Source organism: Orbicella faveolata, unplaced genomic scaffold (genome assembly GCF_042242905.1).
Source record: "Orbicella faveolata isolate gen_17 unplaced genomic scaffold, um_ofav_v1 contig_15, whole genome shotgun sequence".
Taxonomy (NCBI): Eukaryota; Metazoa; Cnidaria; class Anthozoa; order Scleractinia; family Merulinidae; genus Orbicella; species Orbicella faveolata.
In genome coordinates, this window is record NW_028301542.1 from 1,804,047 (window position 1) to 1,828,990 (window position 24,944).

Genomic DNA, 24,944 nt, shown 5'->3' on the forward strand with positions numbered 1-24,944 from the left:
TAATATTCTAATACCAGGCGTTTTGCATCTCAAAGACATGCAAAAAGAAAAATTTTCAACTTGTAGCTAGTTGAGGTTCAAAACTGAAGAAATTAGTGCTACAGCTTTTAGGATATGTATTAAAATTTCGATTTTGTTTTTCATTTTTTGTTTTTATTTTTATACACAACACTTTCCACGGATCTGTTCATGTGTCCTCAACATGAAGGATGAAAACTAGAAAAAAAAATCTGACGTTCAAAACAATAGCAAGTAAAGTAATCACTTTTACGAAGATATGACAAGCCCGACAGATTGTAAACTTTGCGATCTTAGGCAACGTCCACACAAACGCCGGAGAAATTTGAAAAGGGTGCTATATTTCTAGGTTAGGCCTGCCGTCCACACTGATCCGTCACGGAAACGGAGCTTTTTGAAAACGCTCTTCGAACCGGACGAATTTGAAAACACCGGCTCTTCGCTTTCCGGTGGACAGAAAAAATTTCGAAAACGTAGCTTTTCGAAAACGATGGCACATTTGATGCGTTTTCAGAGTTGGACTTCCGTTTCCCCTGGCGTAGTGTGACCGGGGCCTAATTAGTTGCAAATTTTTCTGAATAAACATCTGTCTTGAAAGGGTATCATTATGGTAAAATTGCTTTTATTTTCAATGCCAAACTGTGGTGTCTGTTGTTGTTAATCACATATATAGGGGAAGACCTAAAGCAAACAAAAGGTCGCGTGTTTTAAAACCGTCACCTAAATAGTACACAACGACAGATACTACTAAATTTTCGATCCTTCTGGTGATCATCAAAACTCTCCTTACAATACCATAACGTCTCCAGACAGAAAGGTGTGGAGAAGTTAACAGAAAATCTATACCCATCAGTGACAGGATCATTTTCAATTGCTATATATAGCTGGCCCGGGTTGTTCGAAAGGTGGATAACGCTTTTCACCGGATAAATCATTATCCGGTGGATAGCGTTGTTTGTTTTGTTAACGTTTATCCACTGAATAGCGATTTATCCGGTGGATAGCGTTATCCAGTCTTCGAACAACCGGGGCCTGGAGTTTAGTTGAATCTGACGCGCGCACTCATTGGTTGAATTATGTTCACGTGGCAATGGTCAAATCTAATTACAATATCTTCTACAATTATAAATTCTCTTAGGAAATTACACTTCTGTGCTTTGCCTAGCTATATTTTCATCCTTTTCTTGGTGAATGGAAATGTGATTAGGTATTGTCCCTCCTATTGATAAATTACATGAAACTTGGGAGATTGATTTAATGGGTCCGGCTTTGACTCAGTTTCCTATGGATTCAGGCCTAACGTTTTAAATGTACAGATTTCAGACAACGTTTGCTTATAATAAGGGTAATTACGTCGGGAAAAAACACTATGCGCACTATTAAAGATGATTTCCAGTCCGTATTGCGCACTCTCGAGAGTTTGTTTGCGTTTTTTGTTTTCTTCCATGTAAGAAATCAGAAAATGTAAACATTTTGCAGTTACTTACATGAAGTAAATTCAAAGTTTCAAAACAACCACCATTAAGGATGCGAAGCGGTCGAAACTTTATACTTCGTTCGTTCGTTCGTTCTTTCTTTCTTTCTTTCTTTCTTTCTTTCTTTCTTTCTTTCTTTCTTTCTTTCTTTCTTTCTTTCTTTCTTTCTTTCTTTCTTTCTTATATCACTTGATGAAACAACTTCGCAGGTGTAAAACTCAATGAAGCTGTGGGAAAAAGAATTTGAGAAGGCCTCAAAATAAGGTATGTGGTTCATAACGAATAACATCGATTCGCATTCCATCGAGTGAGATTTATAATGCTTATAAACATTAGGGTGCTGAGACTGCGCAGAATGGACTGGAAATCTTCTTTAAATGCACACTATTGTCCTGCAAGACAAACATCGGAATAAAATCTTCAAGGTCGGTTTGAAAGTAACCGTGATTTTTCATTGTTTGCCGTTGAAACCTCGTCGTGTAAGTTGCATTATCAATAGTACCTAATTAAAATTATTTAAGCTTCATTTGCATGGCGACACACTAGGCTTTCATCTACAGAATAAAATGTTACCACCACTGGAACCAGGTGTCTTGAACAATGTGACAGCTGTGTTGTTTTTTGCCACAAGAACGTGCCGTTCAATGGCTTTCGGTTGAACTGGGACAAACTGAAGCCTCGTTTACAAATTTGCTTGTGAGAACCACCTTGTAAGGCATAATAAAGAGAACCACAAGGAACTACATATAGTAATAACTTTCAGTTGCATGCTAGATGAAACCTTTTAAGATCAAATGCCCGGATAAATATCAAGCAACCGTCGACCACAGGGGAATAATGTTCCCTCATATTTTTCCCATTGATATGATAAATAACTGAACGTGATCTAGTTGGTTTTCACAAAAGCCGCTTCAATTTGGAGAAAATCAACAAAAGCAATTTTTACTTTCAATAACTTCAAAACAGCCAAAATTTTTACATTTATACTGACTGTATGGGATGAAAAATACTTCCCCAAGCAAGCCATTATAAAAATACATGAGGCAAGTTGTAACGTGTTATGATTGGTTTAATAAATGGGTTATTTGCGCCTTACACAATTTTTATATAACAAAAGTATAAAACGACTTGTACTTACAAATTATAGATCAAACTGTTGGTAATTTCGCAAGCGATAGTTTTTCCTTATAATCAGCACAGGTACTTTTCTTTTAGATAAGAACATTATTTTCTTGTTAAGGCTGTCTTCCAATAAAATGAAAGGAAATGCTCGCAACGTAAAACCCTGTCAGTCATATCGAGATAATAAAATGCTCGATATTGATATTTACAACATATAGCCAATTGGCTGTTGAGTCAGATATATAATATAAACAAGATGTAATGTAACCTCTACTGTTTTGTGTCGCATTTGGGTTTGTAATATCTATTTTATCATTTTCTTTCTAAAACCAGGCTGCTGGCTTTATGGCTTTCGTTCACCGGTGCTTTAAGCTGATCAGTGTTGTATGGTTTAAAATTACCTGAGGCCCCGTCAACACTACGCGGGAGAAATGTGAAAATGCAGCTTCATTTCTACGGTTAGGCCTACCGTGCACACTAATCCGTCACGAAAACGGAGCTTTTCGAAAACGCTCTTCAAATAGGAGTGATTTGAAAACGCCGGCTTTGCGCTTTAGTGTGGACAGAGAACATTTTTAAAACGGAGCTTTTTGAAAACGATGGCGTCACGATAGTCTTGCGATTTCCCTGACCAAGTTTTCTTCAGACACAAATCCAAAATGACCGGTGATTGCTGCGCTTTCAAATTTCTTCGGCGTAACGTGGACCTTAAATTGCTTGAAATGAAAGCGTCCATCTAATTTTACAAAATGTTCCTAACAGCATGCAGTGTACTTGCGCGATGTAATTATGTGAGCCATATCCAGACTTGATGTTGTGAGCTGTGAAATGCTGGCTATCTTGTTTGATGCTAGTATTACTGGCCGGATGTTAAATTACATTATTTACAATTGAAACAAATTACGTTTTTACAATTAAAATATCAATATCTAGAGACGCTTTCAGAGGTGAGGTATTTTATGGTTGTTTAAATTATGACATTGTTCCAGGGACTTGCGGAATAAATAAATAAAGAACTATGAGATTTAATTTCCCCAATTCCCCTATAACTAGTAAGAGTTGGAGACAAGGTAAAATCTTAATCCATTAAAAAGTGCGTATTGTGAAAATCTGGTTCTGGCGTGACTTTCACAATTTACGAAATGACTTTCGATATGTAGTACGTCTCCAGTCATCTCAATGCTTCTTATATATCAAGAACTAACTATATTTATAAATGTATTTACAAATATTCGTTATAAAAGGCTAATCTGATAAATTAAGGTGGCTGTTGGCTGTCCATCTACTAAGATGCTGAAAAAACACTCTGCAAAATAAGAAAGGTACGAATAAGAAAAAATAATCTTCATGAACCCCAAAACTGATACGACGAGCACCCCTGGCCTTTCTATATATGAAAGTCCCCCCCCCCCCCCCCCCCACGGGCTCAAATGTCGAAGAACGTTTTTCTTTCAGAAAAGTCCTCTCAACTATACCTTCTCTCCATTCTTTGAAGCCGTTTAAAGCGCTCTTTATCTTCATCCGTGAGATTTCGTCCAGGAGGCTTTTCATCCGCGAACCTCACTCGAAGTTTTCTGCCTGAATAAGTCTTCTACGAATCAAACTGATTATTTTAGTGGTTTTCTTTAAACTTTTCACCCGGTTACTTTGCTGTAGTGCAGTTATGAAGGAATTTGTAAGGTTAATTAATTCTGTTATCAACTAAACATGGGTTAATTCAACAGTATAATTTACATAATTATAGGTCCATAAAAACACAAAAAAGAACGAGGCCAATATCCAGCCATCTCGACCGAACAAGCTTGGTCACTAAAAGATTTATATGGAAAAACTATTTTCTTGCGAGACACGACGGGTAATCCCGAGTGAGCAAGATAGCGCCATCTTGCCCGCTCGGGTAGCCAATCACAGTGGAGGATTCGGTTCATCTTGCTCGCTCACTAAGCTAGCCATGTAATAAGATGAGTTTTAGTGCAAATGAATGTATAAGATTATAGTAAATTTGTATAAGGAAAAACACCAGTAAGCTAAATGTTTTGGAAAATCCTTACCATTTGTCTTAGTGGTCTCTCAGGTGCTGTCTGTGACTTTGCTTGGTTCTGTGTGAGAAACGGTTAGAAAGGTTATATTAGTTGATCTATAATGGTCTGTTCAAAATAGTAAAAGGTCCAAATAATGGCATAACGCCAATTAAAAAATATGTGAACAACTGAAAATAATCCTTGTTTACATTACTTGTTCATTACCATAAGCGATTCAGTTTCTGATAGAGCTACAAAAATATCAATTCTGAATAGCACGATTTGATGCCTTTTCAGAGTGAAACCTCCGTTTTCAAATTTCTCCCGCGTAGTGTAAACTGGGCCTCAAATACAGAAAATCTTACCGTTTGTCTATTTACAGTTCGAACTGTTTCACACTGAACAGGACTGTCGGCCGTGGTCTGTGGATTTGCTTGGATCTGTTGGCACAGTGTTAGCATGTAGATCGATTAGAAGGATTACAGATTGAAGTATAATGGACCAAAACTAAAATGAGCTATACATATGGCGTTTGAAAATTCTAACCAAAGGTTTTTTAACTGAGGATTCACTATCAGCTGAATCCATAACAAGAAATGGTCTACTGTAGTGGCCCCATTTTGGTGATAAAACCTAAAATAATAACCCTTTTGTTACTAGAAATACCGAGGTCGTTTTTCCGACGATTAGCGAAAGAGCTTGTGGTCATCGGAATGACAAATTAGCCACCTAAGAGGAGTGGTTGGGGAGTGTAATTTTGGCGATCGTAAGATCAATTTCCAACGGGGTAGCCTAAAAGGACAATTGACTTGTGGTATGAGTATCGGTTAGACTGATCGAATGGTCAACGACTCAAACAATTACAATACTGTGTTGACTTTATGAGTCTTGGATCATTTTGTTCACGAACTTAAGGGAGGAAATATCTGAAATTTCACCGTGATTGTTACCGTTTGTTTGTGAAATGACTCAACTACATCGGACTGGATTGGACTTTGGACTGGGATCTGTGGCTTATGCTGGATCTGTGTACAAAGCAACATGACTCATGATTACCTAAATGGTGAATAATTGTAAGCATTTACATCAAATTGGCATTATGAGGGGACTCAATGCTTACAACTTTCCATTTCTGAACGCGGGATTCGGAGCCTAATGTTAAGTTATAAATTTAAAGTATACGTTCTTGTAAGTGGCATCTTGGTAGCTCTGATAAAATGATTTAACGATCTAAAGATCTAAAGTATTGGAAATACGCTATAGAAACATACAACTAGACATTAACAGTCTTACAAGAAAACACCTGAAAGTAATAATTATTGAGATATAAGTATACTAACCGCTTGCCTATGGACTGATTCAACTGCATCGCTCTGAACTGGGCTTTGGGCGGTAATCTGTGACTTTTGCTTCAACTGGTCATGAAATAAGAAAGAATTCAGTCAACAACACTTAAAAAGCAGACGAATTTTAGCCCGAGAGTTATTAATCAATTTTCCCAATAATTCCAATTGTTTTGATTTCTAAACAATTTACATACTTTATTTATTCAAGAGGCAAACTAGATTTATAATTAAAAACTTAAAATAAGAAACAAAAAAAAAAAAGATAAAGAAAGACGCATCTAGGAAAGGAAGTTAAGAGGTTGTCCCGATGTGAAAACTCCCCTCAAAGCATGTTAAAATCAAAATTATAATTAAGATCCTCAATTAGAATTAAATATTTAACCGCAATTTGAGCTTAGATTTAAACTGCTGAAAGGTGTCAGCTTCCACTACATCTCTTGGTAATTCTTTCCATTAATTTAAATTGATTTTCCCACCTTGCTCTCTAGTATCTTCCTTTTTTTCGTCTCCATGTTGTCGCCATCATAAAATTCGTTGATCAGTTGTTTCTGCAGCATCTGTAACTTAGGAAGAAGCATCTGCTTAAATCCCTGGTCACCATACTCCATCTCAAAATCAAACTCGTCCTGCCATTCAAGATCACCAGTTGGTGAATACCCAGGAGACAGTGCGCGGTAGAGGTCACGTGTTGGCGAGGCTGGGAATTCCTCACGGATCTGACTTGTCACCACTCTCTGTCCGAGTAAACCAGTTTTTTCGTTTACTGAAAAATAAATATAAAAGAGACATGAATACAACCCAAGGCTTAGAGAAATTTATTACGTTTCTTTTTTTATTTTCTGAGTTGATTGGTTTAACATTTCGTTTTCCGCTCCGACGCCATAGTTTCCTCAAGTTTCCACCATGATCTTGTTTCCATAAGGCTGACACAACCAGCGCAACATTATCGTAATGTAATGAATGATGTGGTTAAACGTTTACTTGAGATCAAATATTGATTCAGTCCGAACCTTCCCTGATCATGATACGAAATAGACGCTTCAAACGTTTTAGGCATATGTAAAATAATTTTAGGCATATGAAAATTAAGCTCAAACAGAACAAAGAAAATATTTTGGTATCATTTCAAATGGCCAGTCTGGTATTGAAATTATGCAATTTGCGCTTTAAAAGTATTTTCTATAGCTAGAACTTTACAAATGAAAACAGTCCTAAATAGGAAGGTTTAATTTGAAGAAACCCAAACTATATAATTTGTTATTAAAAAAGCGATAAAATATCTGTAGAAAGGGGCACTTACGTGCTGCGGAAGGCCTTGTTACGGTGCTTGGCATTCCTGATTTTCGATTCCTGTGATTCGTAAAAAGGCAAAACATACATGTAAGTATGCGTGGATGCCAAATTTCTCAAATTCAAGTAAAGTGGAAGCAGGAGATAACGAGATACAAGGGAAAACAAATGAAAATAACTAAGAAAATAACCGTGGTATAATACACTGTGATGATTAAGCTGAGTATCTGGGAATGGAAATGTGTATCAAAGTAACTTTCTGTCACACCTTAGTCGCTTGGCAATCTTACCAGCTGAATGACATATACAGGCCACCAATCACTCCTACGATCAGCACAGGGATCCCAATCCACATCAGGGCCATGGTCCGTTCCCTCTTCTGCTCTTTCTGTGAAACCTGCAAACAGAAAGGGAACATTGGCAGCTGATTTATTACTGAAATACATCAGACAAATTAGGATGTTTAAAGGCAAATTAACTATTAATAATAATTTTTAAGTAATAACTTTTATGACTAAGAAAATTACTTTATTGTGATTGGCTGAGAGCAGGCCAATTCAAAGTTGATTTTCAATTTACACTGCAGTGCACATTAACGCGCGCGCTTTCTTAAGTTACTCAGTCATATTATAAATGAGTAATTGTATGAAAGCAATTAAGGATTTACACTACTCGTGATATTTAAAATTCTTTTCAAATATTGAGATAATTTTCGTAGTGTAAGAATGCGTTCCTTTGGGGTAATCTGGATCTGGATCAGGGATCCACGATCACTCTATTCACAGATTCATCATTTCCTTTGATGCACCATGATCTTAGTGATCTTGGGTCACTGGTTCTGATCCAAATCATCCCAAATTAACGTTCCCTAAATCCCTCATTGCACGATTACCTAATATACTAATAACTTAATAATTTGTTCCATCATAACTGTCCTACACATCTAATCCCTGGTTTACAAAACAAAAAACACAGTGCTATGATCTCAGGTCTCACAGATGGAATATTCCCAAGAACTTTCAAAATGATTGTAAAGTTAAGCTTTGAACCTCTTACCTCGTCAGATGAAAGATCCATCAGAACTGCAAAGTTTGACAGATGACTGCATTGACAGATCGAGTGGGAATGGTTACTAAAAGCTAACCAACAACCACGTGATGACCACGCACCTCCTCTATGGGGACTGGTTAAGAAAACAATACAACAGAGTCGCATTGGAGATGGTAAGTTCCATATTTGAGGGAGGGGGTTGATTAATTCCTAAGACGCGTTGTAAGTGTTCTGTCATTTTCTCTAATATACTTTATCTGTTGAAAAGCCATTCGAGTAAGGCGTCATTTTTGCCCATTGTAAAAAAATGGCGCAAGCGTCAACAGATGAACCGTTGCTACTTACTTTAATGTATAGTCCCAGAAAACGCATTTGGGATTTCCTCTTCTTCGCTGTGAGAAGAAAATAGAAAAAAGAGACGGGTTATATAGGCATCCTTTGTGCCCTAGTTGATTGAAAAATGTGTACAACACCTATGAAATATAGTAGCCCAATACTGAACATACTAAATCATCATTTATTCCAATTCAACCAGATTGACTTAGTATGGTACTCACCTTGATATGACTCAGGACTACTGTCACGGGTGGGGTAATCTTTTCCTGAGGGTGGGGGTGTAACACCGTGGATATCACTTTGGAATTTGGTCCCAGACCGGTACTGTGGAAAAAAGTTCGGGAGTATATTAAATTAAAATGTAAAACAAGACAGTTCTTGAACCATATCTGAAGCCAATAATCGATTTATTTTGATGTGATGTCGGCTCACCTCACATTTGAATCCGGGAGTAAATATGGTAAACTTTTGAAGCTGATGCTGGCCGTGCTAACTTCTCCTGAAAAGATATCAACAAATCAAATATACTCTAAAATTTTAAGAGTAACCTACCATCCGCAAAAGTAGACACTCCAAACTTCACGTTAAAAAGCCCTCTTTCGCAACCCAAGACCAATAACCACCGAATTAGAGCACGAAAAATTTAGGTCAACTTTTTCAACGTTCGCAAACCCAATTGCAGCTTCATAAGTCGTATTTTGTTTACTTACCTCGGTCAAAGACGGACGATGGCAGCGCAATGACGTCATGTCTCGCGTCCCAACGGCTTATCTTTGAGTTGGAAAAGTCTGGGAAGGTCAAACCGCCATCTCCAGGAGACTTCCGGTCCATCTTAATGACTATGAGACGAAGTGATCATTTCAATCAAGTTCCGTTTATTAGTGGCAACAAAAAAAATATAATAATAATAAAACAAAAAAAACAAGACTCACTTATATTGTTAGTAATGAGCGGTTCCGCCATGTCCTCACGAGGAAGGCGCATAGCTGCTTGAAGCGCGAACATCTCCATTGAACGAAGGACGTCTGCTGTTCCCGGTTTATTCTGAAAAATTAACAAGATCGGTATCAGAATTATCTTTTCCGTTTTTACACAATTTCTTTGATTATTTTGGGGAATTTACGTTTTTTATTCAAACAATTTGCCTGGGATGTTAAGGTCTTAATTTTAACCCTGCCTATTTCATCGGCGAGAAAAGTTAAGGAAAAGAAAATTTAAAGAAAAGTGAGAAATAGAAAGCAGTTGTTCACGAAGAAATTCGAACGTTCGTTCGTTTCTGTTTTACCTTTTGAATGTTGGACCACTCTTGTTGATTGGTCATGTCCAAAAGATTGCTGCTCGCTCGTACAAAATTCTGTTTAAAAAACAAACGCAATATTAAAATTGATTGAAATGAGGCAACCTGCTTTTTCTTTTTTCGAAAGTCTTCGTTTTGTACATGTGGAGACAGGCAGAAACAAACTTTATAATCTCTGTTACTAAGGAGTGATAATTCTTCCTCGTTTACGTGTTGCACTCTGGCGCACTTTGTAATAATCAGATAGTATTCAATGCCGGGGGGGGGGGTACTCCCAGAAAATTTGGGTGGGGGTGTGTGGCTCGCTTCCCAGAACCCTTACCCTATTTTAAGACCAAATTCTGCGATTTTCTCCACCTATTTGTGACCTGCCCAAAAATTCAATACCCTGTATATTTAAGACCTGACTCAATACCCTCTTTTAGACCTTCCCTATAATTAGTTCACTAGTTCAGAACGATGTTTAAGGCATTGTTAAGGGCTTTCGTTGATGGTCTTATCGGTGATGATGAAAAAGTAGCTTCTAACAATTCAAGACCAGAGTGAAAAGGCTATACCCCATTTGAGACTAAAATGGCCAAAATCGATACCCTCTTTCTGACAACCATACCCTTTATACCCGTACCTATATAGCCCATATGAGGGAACACCCCCCCCCCTCCCTCCCCCACCCGATTCAGTGATGATATAATTAAAGCCAAGAGCTTTACACTGTCCCTGTGTACCTCTACATCTTCTCTGGTCATGTCCAGAAGCTCTGTTTGTCCGTTATGTTGAACTATGGCCGCCATGATGTCTGTAGCTCGATCTAGGTCCCCTCCAAAGATCAATGAGTTGTCAATGTTCTGAGTTGTCAGTTGTGAGAGTTCCCGGATGAGAGGGCTGGGATCGGCTCCAGTGGCAAGCTTTTTCGACTGTGGATGGAAGAAAATGATGCCATGATTATTTATTTTTAAAGGAGCTGCGTTGCGTTCTGCCCATCTTCAAAAGTGTACCCTATTTTTTCCAAGTTCGTCGTCTGTAATCCGTTATACTCTTCTCCATCCTTAACCATCCTTGTTCTTTTATGGTTTATTCTTATCTCTTTGGTGTTTTTCTCTCTTAGTGAAGTACTATTTTCAGGTTTACTTCAATTTAATGGTGAATTTGTACGCGGTCAAAATAACTCAAAATACCGCGTAACTGAGCACCTTAAATTCAACATGACTGGAGTTATTTTAGTTGACATAAAGGTTAAAGTCCTTAGAGATCGCTAAATTGATCTAAACGTGCGCCTGTCGTCACTCAACTCCTCAAGTGACGAAACAACTATAGTGATCCAAACTAGATTGTAACAAATGGGAATAGTCAAGTGACTTCAAACTATGGGTTATTTGATACGAAGTCTATTTTCTTGGAATAGCTAATTTGACTAGTTTTCTTTCCATTGTAATCGGTCAGAGACGTGTAACAATGTGCAAGAAACAATTTGGGTTCAAATTCTTTGCCCGTTGATGGGTGTTTGCTATGAAAGTCATTGTCTGTCTGTGAGTGGTAAAAAGTAAAGTCTGCATAACAGCCAAGTGGTCCTTCAGGTCGGAGCTTATGGCAGATTCTGTAGCATGAAGCGACTAGGAGTATTTCTACTCCCCCCTGGACGGGATGCTAGTCCATCGCAGAGTTACCCCCAGCATTAAGCTCCCATTTGTACACCTGGGTGGAGAGAGGTCCTGCCCAAAAACACAATGCAATGTCCCTTTCCAGGGCTCGAACTTGGACTGCTCAATCCGGGACGAGCGCACTAATATCTCTCTGAGTGGTACAAACCGATTTTTTTCTGAACGTTGCTTCACCTTGTCGAAGAGTGTTTGATAATCTTTGGAAATACATTCACTAAAATCCGGTGGCAGCCATCTTGAGTCAGCTTCGCAGCGTCGCTTGACAAAACCTGATTGGTTAAGATGGGAGGTGATTACACTGAGTATACTATAAAAAGCTAGTTGTTTATTACCGTTATATTCAGTTGATCCAGTTATGTCGAAACCATTAGCGAAGGATGTTTTTATAAACCCAGATACCTTTAAAATTTGTGACTTATACTTATTGATTGATCGCTGTATATCAAACTTATCGTTAAATTGTAAAGGTAACAAACAAACAAGCGTGTCCTGTTCTGCATTTTTGGCATTTTTGTTTTTGATAAATTACTTCATCGTGATTGCAGTGGGCCAGCAGTGATCATCTTTAGACCTAGTTCAGCGGTATCTCACTTACCTTTAGCACCACGAGGGCACGGATGAGCAGAGTATCGTCCTGCGATCGTTTTCTTCCACAATAAACCAAGTGCTTTTTCGACGTCACAAACTTCACGAATTCCTGCATGAGAAAATGACAGGTTGAAACATGTTCGTTCAAAGTTTTGTCATATAAGTGGAAAAATGGCCATTTAAAATTAGGGTTAACATGCAGAATGTGGAATTCTTGTTCGCCTATCCATTAAGCCCGTTCCAGCCTTTAGTTTTTGGGAAGAATGACTCTTATTTTTTTATATGTAGGTGGTGGTTATTTCTTATTTCTGTCTTTATATTACCTGAAGGGGAGACTTTGTCGTTCCATTCATCATCTCTGTCTTGACCTGGAGTGTCTTGAAAACAAATAAGTCAACAATGATGTCAATCCGTGAAATATGTTGAAACCTTATTAATGTAACGCTTGGTTACCTTTCTCGTCGTCTTTCAAATGCCTTGTCACAAAGCACATCCGCGGACTAAATATGTCGTCAAGAGAGGGGGAGGTCTGGCACGATTCTTTACTGAAACAATTGACAAGAAAGCAAGTTTCTGCGGATTTGAAGGCCAGGTCGCATTTCTGGTGCTGGCAGCACCGTTTGATACACATCTCGAAGTCGCCCACGTCACCAATGTTGGTGAAGTTTCCTGCTCTTTTTCCTCGCAGCAGAGTGACGTCATCTGTGGTTTTTCCTGCGATGCAGACAGGTGCTCGGTGCTTGCGATGCTTCTTTCCTGTTTCTGATGAGTGAATGCAGAACGTGTTTTTGTTTGAGAATTGTAGATTTTTTAAAAAACATGGTCTGACATCAATCAATTTCGAATTATCTTTATGTGAATAACCTTGGTATCTAGTAATTCTATGGCAAATAGGATTTCTCCATACTCATGTGCGTTTACATCTAATGTACATTTTAGGAGAATTCCTAGCTTGAGTTATTTATTTTCATCAGTTCACTTATTCTCGCGTTACCTTCATGTTTGAATTATTAAGGAGAAATGAATGGCCTGTCATTATCATGGTTAAGAATTTCATACCAAACAAATGTTAAACAAGCTACGGTTTTACTTTTAGCTAACTATTATACGATATAACTCTGACTCTTTCACTTCTATACCTGAAGAGTCATCAGATTGAGAGACGTCTCCAAAGTTCGGTCCTGGAGGGGTCTGCTCAACGGTAGTCGTATGTGTGGGCGTGGCTGTTGTGGAGCTGTTCTGCGCAGGTTCAGTCGGCTTGCTGGTGTGGCTGCTTGTTGTCTCTGTAGGGGTGGTGTTTCTTACAGTTGTCTTATTTGCTACTTGGGTGGAGTGCAGAGGTTTAGCTGGCGTGCTGGTGATACTGGGTGGATTTTGTTGGACGTGGTGTGAAGTGTTTGCTACATGAGAAGGAATGAAAGTGATCACAGCATATCACTAATAAGACATGGCCGAAGGAAGAGCGTGCAACAAAAATGCATGTAACTTGAAATACATAAAAGTACATATTCTTTTAATGAAAATCTTCCTCCAATATGAATGTTCATTAACTCGAATATGTGGAGGAGTTGAGATACAAAGCGAAACAAACAAACTTACAAATAAAATAGTACACTGAGAAAACACTGCCCTCTAACTGAGGTGAAGGTGTGGTCATTGTGTATAAAATTTGATTTCCCATTCTTTGATATTTTGCCCAGTTAATCACAAGTATTTATCGTGTGTGCGAGAAAGTCATGACCGGCTAATGCTTTGATAATAAACATTCAAACAGATGAAAGTGCAAGGTCATCGTAAACACGATACACCAAATTAGCGCCATGTTGTGAACTTGGTAATTCCTTACCAACTCCCTCAGTTCAAACACCTCGACCACGAAACAGACGTAAAATCCTGATTAAAATAACCACCTATTCCTTCCCTGTCCCATTACAGGTTCTACCCAGCTATTTTTCTCTGTACTTGATCGACTATTTTTAAGGAATCTAGAAACTTTATAAAGCAAACCAAAAGTACATCTAATTTTTACCTGATGAAGATGAATTTCCTGCAGCTTGTAGACCATGACTGACATTCGTTGGCCTTATGATCTCAGATTTCTTCTTTCCTCCATTTTCTTCATTAAAAAATCCATTCAGACGATTCCTATTTTGTAGTTGATCATCGGACGTTAAGTTCATCCTAAGGAGTCCACTTTTGTTATTAGCATTGTTCTGTGCTGGAACTGGATTGACAGTTGGAGCACCGCCAGCCTGCAGATCACCTACAGCCGAAGGCGGCGTGTTCAACTTATCCATAATACTCTTAATTTGGCTGATATTTGTGGGGCTTGAGACTTGCGAAGGCAGTGGGGCTTGATATTGCCTGCGGACCGTAGGACGAAACCTTGTCTGGCTAACTACCCCATTTGTATTGGGTTGAGTAGGAGGAACGTACTTTGGTTGTACGCCTTGTGGTTGTTGCTGGCGGGCTGGCATGGAAGAACCGAGACTTCTCGACGGCTGCAATCCAGCCGAATTTTGCTGAGGCCGGTAATTGCCTGCACCCTGATTTAATGGGGCTGATGGCCCTTGTTTACTCCAGTCATTGTATTGTTTTTCTGGAGCCTGACCGTGGCCAGGAGACCAAGTGCCACCTCCAAATCCTCGCTGTGATTGATCGGGTTGTTGCCATCTTGGATTTGTGGGAAGCCAGGCATGAGAAGGTGCCATAGGGTAAGGAGTGGGTTTGGGTTGATTTGTGCCACCACGGTCACTGTAAAACGTGTGCCACTGGTATCCGTCTGTTGGCTTATTCTCCTCAAATGATCTCCAAGATGGTTTCCTATCCCAATGCTCCTTATTTGGGTACCAGCTAGTAGGCTTTGGCTTCCATCTGCCGTAACCTCCATAGTGGTATTTATGCCACCTAGGGGGAGGACGAACAGTGAGCTGCGGTTTATAATATCCATACCGAGGTCGAGACTTGTGGTAGTTGTAACTGTAGTAGTATGGATTTTGTTCTCTGTAAGCCCAGTATTCATAGCTTTGCCTGTGTTTACGATGCTTATGCTTGCGGTGCTTCTTTCTGTGGTATTCCTGGTTGCCTTCGCCACCATAATAATGATCATCCTCTGAATTCTCGTCGTGCATCCACGCTGATGAATCAAATGAACCTCCAGTTCCTTCAAGGTCCTGCTCTTCGACCGCGTGAAAGTGGCGATGCTTCCAATCTCCCTTTTTCCTATGCCTGGGCTCATATTTGCGGCCCTCGATATAGTATGCACGGTGATCTTCATCATCATCAGCTGGCCTCTCACCTTCTCTAAATCTATCTTTGTAAGCATCTTGCTCGTGTCGATGTGGAGAGTCTGGGAAGTTCCTGTCGTGTAGATCTTCCTTAAATTTCCGTTCATCGTGATCCCTCTCTCGAGAAATGTAACCACTGTGGTGACGCTCTTTTTCGTGATGAAAGCGTTTGTCATTATGTTCCTCAAATTCAACATTTGGCTTCTGGAACTTTTCTGATTCCTCGCGTTGTTTCTTATAGTCACGCATTTTTTCTTCGTTGTGTTCGTGGTTGCTTTCATAACCTCCTTCATCATGTCTAAAGGAGTCCTCGCCGTGTGTTTCTTTTGGTTCATAACGATCGTCATACTTTTCCGTGTTCTCATTATCATTTCCATCGCGAGGTCTGTGATGATAATGACGATGTTTAGAAATGTTGTCCGGATGTTGCTTATGAACATGAAATTCCTCGTCTTGATTATCTTTGTAAAATTCCTCTTCCCTACTCCTCTCGTTTTCATGATGTTGTCTAAATCTCCTTTGTTTGTTCCTTTTCCTGTGATATATAAACGATTTTCTGTAATTCCTCCTACTGTTTTTGAAATTATTTTGGTCATCATCATTATCATCATCATTATTAGATTGTTCATGGAACACGAAATGTTTGTGTTTTGATTCCCAATGTCTTTCCTGTTTATGCCTGTTGTGAAAAGCAGATTTGTTATCTTCTTCATGGCTAGTACTGTCGTGATCCTCTGTATCGTACCCTGCATCTTCTCTCTCATTGTCGCCATGTTCTTTTCCGTGCCCGTGCCTGTTATGACTTTTACGACTTTCCTCTGCATGCTTGTCTTCATCGTCATCGTCACTTTCAGAATCCTCACCTAAAACTACTCGATTATGTGACAAATTTTCACTGCTGCCATTATCGCCGTCTGCGCTGGCTTTGTCTTCATCACTGTCATTCTCACTGTTTTGTTTTTCATCACTATCATCATCATCATCATCATTATTATCATGTTTTCTTTTTGAAGATTCACTATCGTCATCATCATTGGTTTCTTTGTGAACCAACCCATGTCGATCCTTTTTAACCACCTCGTAGTTAACATCAGTTCTTTTTTCTGCACGTTCTCTTTCTTCGTCCTTATGCCGATCTTCGGACTGATGTCTGTCTTCATCGTCTTCTCTATATTCTTTGTGCTCTTCGTTCTTTTCATAATCATCTTCTTCATGCTCATGGGTATGAGATGTCTTTTCCTCGGAATGTCTGTGGTGTTTTTTAATTTTCCTTTCCTCGTCGCTATCGCTGTGGGTTTCATGTTCTTTCAAAGTGTGTTTCCTCCCATGGTGTTCCTTCTTCCTCTCTGAGTTTTCATCATCTCCTCGAGCATAATGCTTGTGATGTCGTTTCTTGCCACTGTCCTCCTCATAAGTAAGCTTCACTTTCCCAGGAATGATCTTCCCCTCCCAATGATTATCATCATAATGCTTTTTATGCTTGTGATGGTGGCGGTGTTCCTTCTCTCCTTCATTCTCCGAATCGTCCTTTCGACTATCGTCTGTTTTAACCTTCTTGTGGTGATGTTTTGCATGGATACCTTCTACAATGTTGCTATTGTCGTCACCATTATCGTTCTCGACTTTCTTGACAGGATTTGAGTGTTTCTTGTGCGTGTTATGGTGGCGATTCTTTCTCTCGCTGTCGTTCTGTTCGGAATTTCTGGATTTGTCGTGTTTGCGATGGTGTTGATGTGATTCCTTTTCATCCCCTCTCTGTTCATCTTGGTCTTTGTCAGCATCATCTTCGCGATGGTAGTGATGATGATAATGATGCTTGTTGGTGGTGCTTTTCTTTATTTCTTCACTTTTATCTTTGTGTTTGTGAGAGGAATGGCTCTTAGCGGAACTCGTGTCTGATTTGTCAATGTCGTCCTCCTCATCTTTCTCATGCGAGTTGCCTTTCTTCCTTTTCTTTCCACTAACATCATCCTTTGTGTCACGTTGTTTCCCTTCACCTTTCTTTGTGTGGTTCTGGTCTCGTTTTTTACCCTTTCCTTTTTTAGGCAAGTCTTTGTGAGGAATATCGTTTGACATCATTATATCAAAATCAGCGTCTCCAAGATCTTCTACATCAATGGCTTCTTCGTGTTTCCCCTTACGTCTGTGGTGTTTTCCGTGAGATTTTACGGAAAACTCGACGCCATCACTCCCGCTGCTGTCTGCCTGATGAAAATGAGCTAAGAGGCTTGCTTTTGTGTCTGAAGTGTTTGTGTTACTGCGTTGTTTTAGAGAAAGTAATGCATTGTTCGAAGAAGTATGAATCCGCACTGAGGAATTTGTTTCCTTATTGATCAACTGAGGACTGAATGAAAAGGTTGGATGAGATACCAAGGAAACGTTTTCGTTAGAAGATACATCATCTGGCTTGTCAGTCGACAGGACAGCTAGAGTGTGATGAGAATGGGTCCTTGGTGTTGTTACCAATGATTTATGGCCTACCAAGTTATCGTGTGATCTCTTTTTCAAAGTTGCAGTTGTTGGATGCTTGGAAGTAGTCGGTTTTACATGTGGAGACTTGTGCTCTTTTTGTAAGACACGAACCATCGGATGGAAATGAGGCCTTTTTGCTTGCACTGTCTCAGAACGATTGGTCTTGTAATTCCTATGACTTTCTTTGGAAAGAGAGGTAGTTTTAACGAACGTCGCCCTCTTCTTAGTGGGCAAATAACGCTGAACATGACGATTCACTGATGGTTTATGTTTAGGAGATAATTTTCTATGTGCATAATGCATAAGATTCCCGGTGTCCTCCAATGTGGAGTTTAAATTTGTAAACTTACGTTCTCCTTCTTTTTGACTAATTGTTCTATAACTTCCTGACACGGTAAGTTTCCGATCGTCACGTCTTATTTGTCTTTCCTGAAATTTTTCAGATTCCAAGGATTTCCTGTGTTTCGTTTTCGAGTTATCACCTTTAGCATTCGAATTTCCTGGACTGGATTCTGATTTCGATGACTCATAATCCTTGGATTTTAAATGCTTTTGGCTTCTTACTGCATCTTTCAAAGTTTCCATTTTTCTTTTTTGGGATGACACTGTCGTATTGTTGTGTGCTGTTCCAAGAGCGTTCAGTGAAGTTTTACTTCCACGCGTAGGGGATATGACTTTGAATGTGTTTCTCAATGACGATGCCCCTCGTATTTTGTATTTTGTGCTATTTGTGACCTGTTTGTATTTTGTAATAATTTGGCCTTGTTTATTCATTCCACTCTGCGTTCTACCGGAGAGCGACTGGCTAGTTTTTGTGTCTCTGTTCTTGTCCTTTGGTTTAATACTCCGGCCAGATGCAGTTTTGAGGCCACTCAACTTGGCGAATTTTGTCGCAGTTACCGTTGACTTGATCATTCTTTGTCGCTGATGGTCTTGTCGAGTTTTAATCTTCCCTTCCTTTCTGCTTTTAAGCTGTTTATTACTTTCAGTACTTTTCTTTGTCGAGTGTTCTGAAGTAAGGCTATTGCCATTTGCTTTAACATCGTGGGTTACTTTTTGACCTTTTCCATTTCGATCGTTCAGATTATCCTTTAAACGTTTTGCTCCTAAAGAGCTAACAATAACACTATGCTTTACCAAACCAGACTGACGGGGCCGTGTTTCAACATTAGCGCCATTCTTTAATCTTTTTTTGCCTCGTAATGGTCTGCTCATCCTTCTAGTTGAAACATTTGAATCCTGTTTTGTTTCTTTGTCTTGCTGCTGTTTTTGATGAACATTTACTCGCTCAGATTTCCTTTGTCCATAACCGTCCATTTTGCTGTTCTTTTTGGTGTTTAATATGCCGGATGTCACGTGTTTTATTCGTGGTAAATTTGAAACTTTTCTTGAGGCCAGTTTACTTTGTTCTTTGTTGCTTTGGTCACTGTCCTCCTCATCCGATCCAAGCTCATCCAAATCTTTAACAAGATCAATTTTTCCTCTCGTTTGCCCTTCTTTGTCTTCTCCTACGTAGGTTTTTTCCTGCATTGCACGATGAGTTATCTTTTTTACATCATTGTCCTCTTGGAAATCTTTAGCGTCTCCACTCAAAACGTCATTATTTTCCATCAAATCTTTATCGTTTTTACTCGAATCTTTATCGTCAAATCTTAGATCTCTATTTTCTCCACTGAAATCGTGATATTTTCCGGAAAAATCTATATCTTCTCCACTCAAATCGTCTTCCCCACTTAAATCACTATTTTCCCCACTGAAATCGTTATGTTCTATACTCAAGTATTTATCATTTCCACTCAAATCTAGGTCTTCCCCACTGAAACCTCTATTTCCTCTACCCAAATTGTCATTTCCTCCACTCCACTCTTCATCTCCACTGGTTGAACCCTCGCTAAAGCCTTCCGTAAGCTGTGGAATATACCAATTAGACTTTTCAACGGAGCTTTTGAAAGTATTTCCTTGATTCTCTTTGCCAGTTTTCATTGCTCCAGAATTAGCCCTGCTGGCTTTTTTAACAGTAACTGTCTTTTTGGTTTGTTCAAGATGTTTAACATCATGTTTTATCTTAGAGTATCCCTCAGTGCTAATGCTTTGGGCTCCACGTCTTGCTTCAGCGGTTTTTCCACCTTTTGTTGCCGGTGTGACCTTTGCTGTAGGTTTGATCTTAGAAGGGTTCGCCCTTTTAATCGGCTTGGCCGCAGAGCTCAAGTTTCCCTCCGCAAGTTTGAGATTTGATTTCGGATTCATATTTCTTCTCTGAGTTCTGTGACTCGAGTAGCCTTTAGCAGGTGGCAATAGTTTTATATCTGGTCTCATAATCCTCTTTTTAGTTGAAAGTTTTGAATGGATTTTGTTTTCTCTAACTGATGAATGCACTGCGTGCAATTTGGTAATGAAATGCTGTGGGTATTGAAAAGATCCTTTCGTCGGAGCAATCTGAAAATAACGCTCCTTGGAAACTTTGCTGCCATTTGTTTTTGTCACGGTTTTGGGTGAATTTGTGGTTGATGACATTTTGTTGGTTAGAGTGGTCTGCACTTTTACTTCGACCTTGGGCGAAGGATGTTGTGGCTTCGCTTGCGTTTGAGTAGCGACCTCCTGTTTGACGTCGCTGTCATCGGAACCCAGGTCATCCGGGTCTTCGTCTTCATCCAAGCTTCTGGACACCTCTAAAAGAAAACAAATGATTAGCGGTCATCTTGCAAAACCTGAAAAAGACGTTTTCAATTCAGAGTGCTGATGTACATGATGCACGAGTGCTAACAAATTGCCAGGTAACTAATTAAAACCATTATTTCATTCAGAACAAAAGGAAAATTAGAAATTCCACCTAATGAGCTGACAATGAAACTTAAATGCAATGCAGTCAGCAACCTTATTTACTTATTAGAATTTTTTTATAATCATCTTTTTGTTGTTGCTTTTTGTCATTTGAGGTAGGGTGAATTTCTTTTGATTTGGAAGCGGCACTAGCCAAATGGGTTGTAGTACGCACGTTCAAGACACACAAGTATATAAGTAAGAAAGCTAACTAAAGATAATAGCTCCTAATATTAGATAGTAATCAAGGCATTTCCTTTCTTGAAGTTCTTCCTTTTGGGTCATATGCTTTAACACACGATAAGATTTAATTTTGTGAAACAAAAATGAATAGACGAAGCTTTACTTTTCGCCATAGAAGACACTTCATAAGTCTGCCTTTCGTAACTTTTATTTTACTAACCTTTATTTCGATCAATTATGGCAACTTGAAGACCAATACTGGATTCCTGTATCGCCTTTGTACTGTTAGTTTTAGCTTTACCTCCGGTAACGCCATAACACTCCTCATCTTCGATAAAAGATAACAAACAGCCACGTGATTTACAACACTGTGCACTACACTGGCCTGAACCTACGTCTGAATGCTGACGCAGTTTTCGAAACTCGTGCGGAGAACTGGTACCAAGTAGAAGGACGTGAAAACTGGGCACAAATCTCTGCGGACATCTTGGGTTGGCCACTTGTGAAGTGTGCCTGATAAAATCTTTTGTTCCTAAAAGTAAGAATGATAGTCATTAGTCATTTGTTTCTCTCACTGGCCGGCATTTTGGTTCAAGTAATTCAAGGTTAAGACGTTGAGAATACTGCCTTACAAGTTAGATTGTTGAAAACGTGAAAGTGATCAGGGACAAAACTTAAAGTTTTTCCAAAATCAATTTGCGTGAGGGTATATTTCTTGTTTACGGGCCGGTCACACTTATGTTTAAAATGAAGAAACCTTATCCTTACAAAATCAATACATTGTCAAAGCAGTTACCTCACAAAGAATGAGGAAAATTGATGTGTCGACTTTGATGATAGACGAAAACTTAAAAAGTCAGCTGATTAAATCGAGAAACGCCACCTTATTAATTTTACCCACTTCAAAACAATAACAAACTAAGTAGCTTAATTTACCTGCTGAAACCTTACAACACATCTTCAGAGAATAAGTTACGGTACAATCATTTTCAGCTAGGTATAATTTTCCCAGTGGTTTAAAATTTGTTCAAATGTCGCGAGAAGCAGGAACTTACAACACAATTATGACTTTTTTGTGAACGCTTGATTAGGTTAGGAAAACCCCTGCAGGGGGATTTGTAAGGTATTCTATGCCGCCACCTGTAGAAACCACTCTAGACCTTGCAAACATGTGACGCTATTTAATTCACAGTAAAATTTTACACTTCGCCGAGTTACATGAAACAGGGAACAAACGCTCAAGTGTATTTTCAAAAACAAACGGTGAATTAAAACATCTTTTATTCTTCCTTCGATAACAATGTTTTGGGTAAAACTGAACGATTATGAAAAAATGATTTTAAGAATGTGTGCTTTTGTATTCGATAAGGTTTCTATGAGAAGCCGGAGACATTACTTCCTCGATGAAAGTTTTCACATTCTTTAAAGAGGCTAACTATAACGTAACTGAAGGACTTAAAATAATCAAGTTTGCAATAACTGAATTCATTAGGCTTATAATTGATGATTATCTAACTGGAAATCCAGGAATCTATTTTCCAATCACTTCTTTGTTATTTTTCTCTACTTAAACAGACTTTTCTGATCATAATTTCGAAACGATGGCTCACAGAATTTAGTGCAAGGTTGGTCAGGCTTTGGACCTATGCAGTAAAGCAAACAATTCACCAGACAGGCGTTTTTGTAAGCAATATTTTTTCACATGGCTTGTTTAAGAAGAGAACCTCGGTAGACCTAGTTCGTCTTCTTAAGGAGAACTGTTGGAATCCTTCTCTTTCCGAATTTGACAAGGCTAATACTTTCTTGCAATTGGCCAATATTTTGGCATCCTTCGTTTTTAAAGATAATAAGTAATCATTGCAAGTTTAAGAACTACGCTTAGATAAACTTGTAAAGACCACATCACATGTTTTATTTTTTCTTTTAAGAAAATGGAAAAATAAATATATCCTGCATTGAGATTATCTTGGTTAGTTTGGAATTCGTTATTCAAGGACAGGGAACACCTCTCAAATAAGATCATACCGCCCTTTCCACCCCGGGAAGTTAGATCAGCGCAAGAACATACACCCTGCTTATTATAGTTTGTAGGAACGTTTACTAAGTTTAAAGGCTAGTAAGTTTAAAGGAAGAAAAATAAATCTACATAAACATTAAACGAAATTTCTTCAGGGGGGCTCCAAACTTGGTCATGAACGATATATCTAACCGCAGTTTAATTTTCGCCTAAGGCTGTTTCCAGTGTCCGTTTGGAATGAACAGGCCAGGCTGCACGATCGAATAGTTTTCTTACGTGCAAAATGTCGAATGAAGACGTTTGAACTGGGGGCGTGTGGACGATCAAACGTGTTCATCCAATGCTTACCTGGATAAAAGAGTTTTTGACAGTTTAGTCCAAGCTTTGCTTTATATTAATAGTTGTAGATAATGTGGCAACTTCGAAAACAATTATGATAGTTTCGTTTAAATCTATCATTAAACTGAAGTTTACCATTTTGATTAATCAAACTCTGCGATTTCCTCCTAAATACTTCACCTGCATTTCTCGTACTCCGTACCAGTTGCCTTTCATCTTCCATCAACAAGCGATCCAATATTTTATGACAAAGTTCTGGTTCGTCGCACGACACACCATAACAGCGAAATCCGCGCGAAAAAATTGCCAGCTCGCATATGTCATCTCTGCAACAGAAATCCACACACTGTTCCAGCTCAGAAGCGTTGCCAAACTTTCGGAAATTGAATAACTTCCTGTTTCTGGTCGATTGCTCGTCCGTGCACGCGTTCGAATGAGTATCGGTGAGTCCTGCCGGGTTGAAAATAAAAACAAGGGAATGGTAAAAATCAATGGCGGGATTTTTGTACTAAACACAGAACCCAAATTCCGAATCATCTCGAAATAATCGTGACTAGAACAAGCGGTGTTTTACCCGTGGACACGAAGAATGCAAGAAACACTAAAAATAAGATCCGTGTTCGAAGGCTGTAGGCATGCTGTGTAAATTCCAACATAGAGCATTGGTAAGGTGTAACAATTACGCCGGATGGGGCTTAACTTCACCAGCGCGAGAGAAGATTTGTTATCAACCAACTCCAATGCTTGGTTTCACCATAATAATCTCCAAACCACTTGAAAAAAGCAAGATTCTTGAACAAACTTCGCGAGAACGCCACACGCTTTTCGAGATTCTCAGATTCCCGCGCTGGGAGAGCACCAAAACGCATTACGTAATTTTCGAGTTATTTTTAAATCGTGACAAGTGTTTGACGAAATCAGCCAATCAGCGTGCGGTATTTTTATTGACTTCACGCCCAATGGTTTTCCCTGCTTCTGGTGGAAACATTCCTTGCCGATAAGCTAATGAAAGGAAATCTTCGGACTTTTTAACGAACATTTCTGAATTTTTCACAGCTTGTAATAAGAAATTTAATACCGATTTAAGCGGTCAGCGCCTAAACACTTTGTGATCGACAATTCGCGAAAGATTTCGAGGCAAATGTCCTATGGTAATTTCTCGCTACACTGAAGATGAAGAATTGTTTTTTCATTTAATTTAAATGCAGTGAATTTGATCTTTGTTCACTGAATCTGCACTGGATCACTGACTGTTTGCTTTCTCACTCAGTGGAGCCGAAGAATAAACAATTTGAACAAACTTTAAACCTGGAAACCATGAGAAATAGCTGTCAAATTTTAATAGAAGGATCCTCAGAGCAAACCACCTCTTATTTTAAACCTCCTCAACCATAAGGCGTATTAATGTTTGTTTCACTGTGGGATAAGTTCTTCTATCAACTGGCGAGGTTGACTAAAAATTTTTAAAACTCATTCTTCAATTTGGCCATGGAAGGTTACGCGGATCAGTGATTCCTTAGATTCTGGTGATAATTCAGTTCCAGACAATCCCCTGTCTTAAATAGTGGTATATGTGGTTTCCCCGTCTATTTCTTGAAAATGTATTTGCATGGTTTCGTACTACG

At 39.0% G+C, this 24,944-nt stretch overlaps 1 protein-coding gene across 1 annotated transcript; it reads right to left on the bottom strand.

Moving 5' to 3' along the window:
- Positions 1–2,541: 2,541 nt before the first annotated feature.
- On the bottom strand, positions 2,542–24,162 carry LOC110069112 (uncharacterized). The gene is made up of 26 exons (XM_020776571.2): positions 23,894–24,162; positions 23,500–23,769; positions 21,184–21,495; positions 14,231–20,629; positions 13,341–13,601; positions 12,655–12,963; positions 12,525–12,578; positions 12,209–12,310; positions 11,788–11,882; positions 10,681–10,869; positions 9,944–10,012; positions 9,591–9,702; positions 9,369–9,497; positions 9,091–9,157; positions 8,880–8,982; positions 8,668–8,714; positions 8,329–8,455; positions 7,563–7,669; positions 7,283–7,332; positions 6,459–6,745; positions 5,977–6,051; positions 5,587–5,661; positions 5,002–5,076; positions 4,667–4,714; positions 4,091–4,206; positions 2,542–3,921 (listed from the first exon to the last, which is right to left on the bottom strand). Exons 1-26 carry the CDS (start codon positions 23,973–23,975, stop codon positions 3,861–3,863), a joined length of 9,621 nt encoding a protein of 3,206 aa, XP_020632230.2. The 5' UTR covers positions 23,976–24,162; the 3' UTR covers positions 2,542–3,860.
- Between the last annotated feature and the right edge of the window lie 782 nt (positions 24,163–24,944).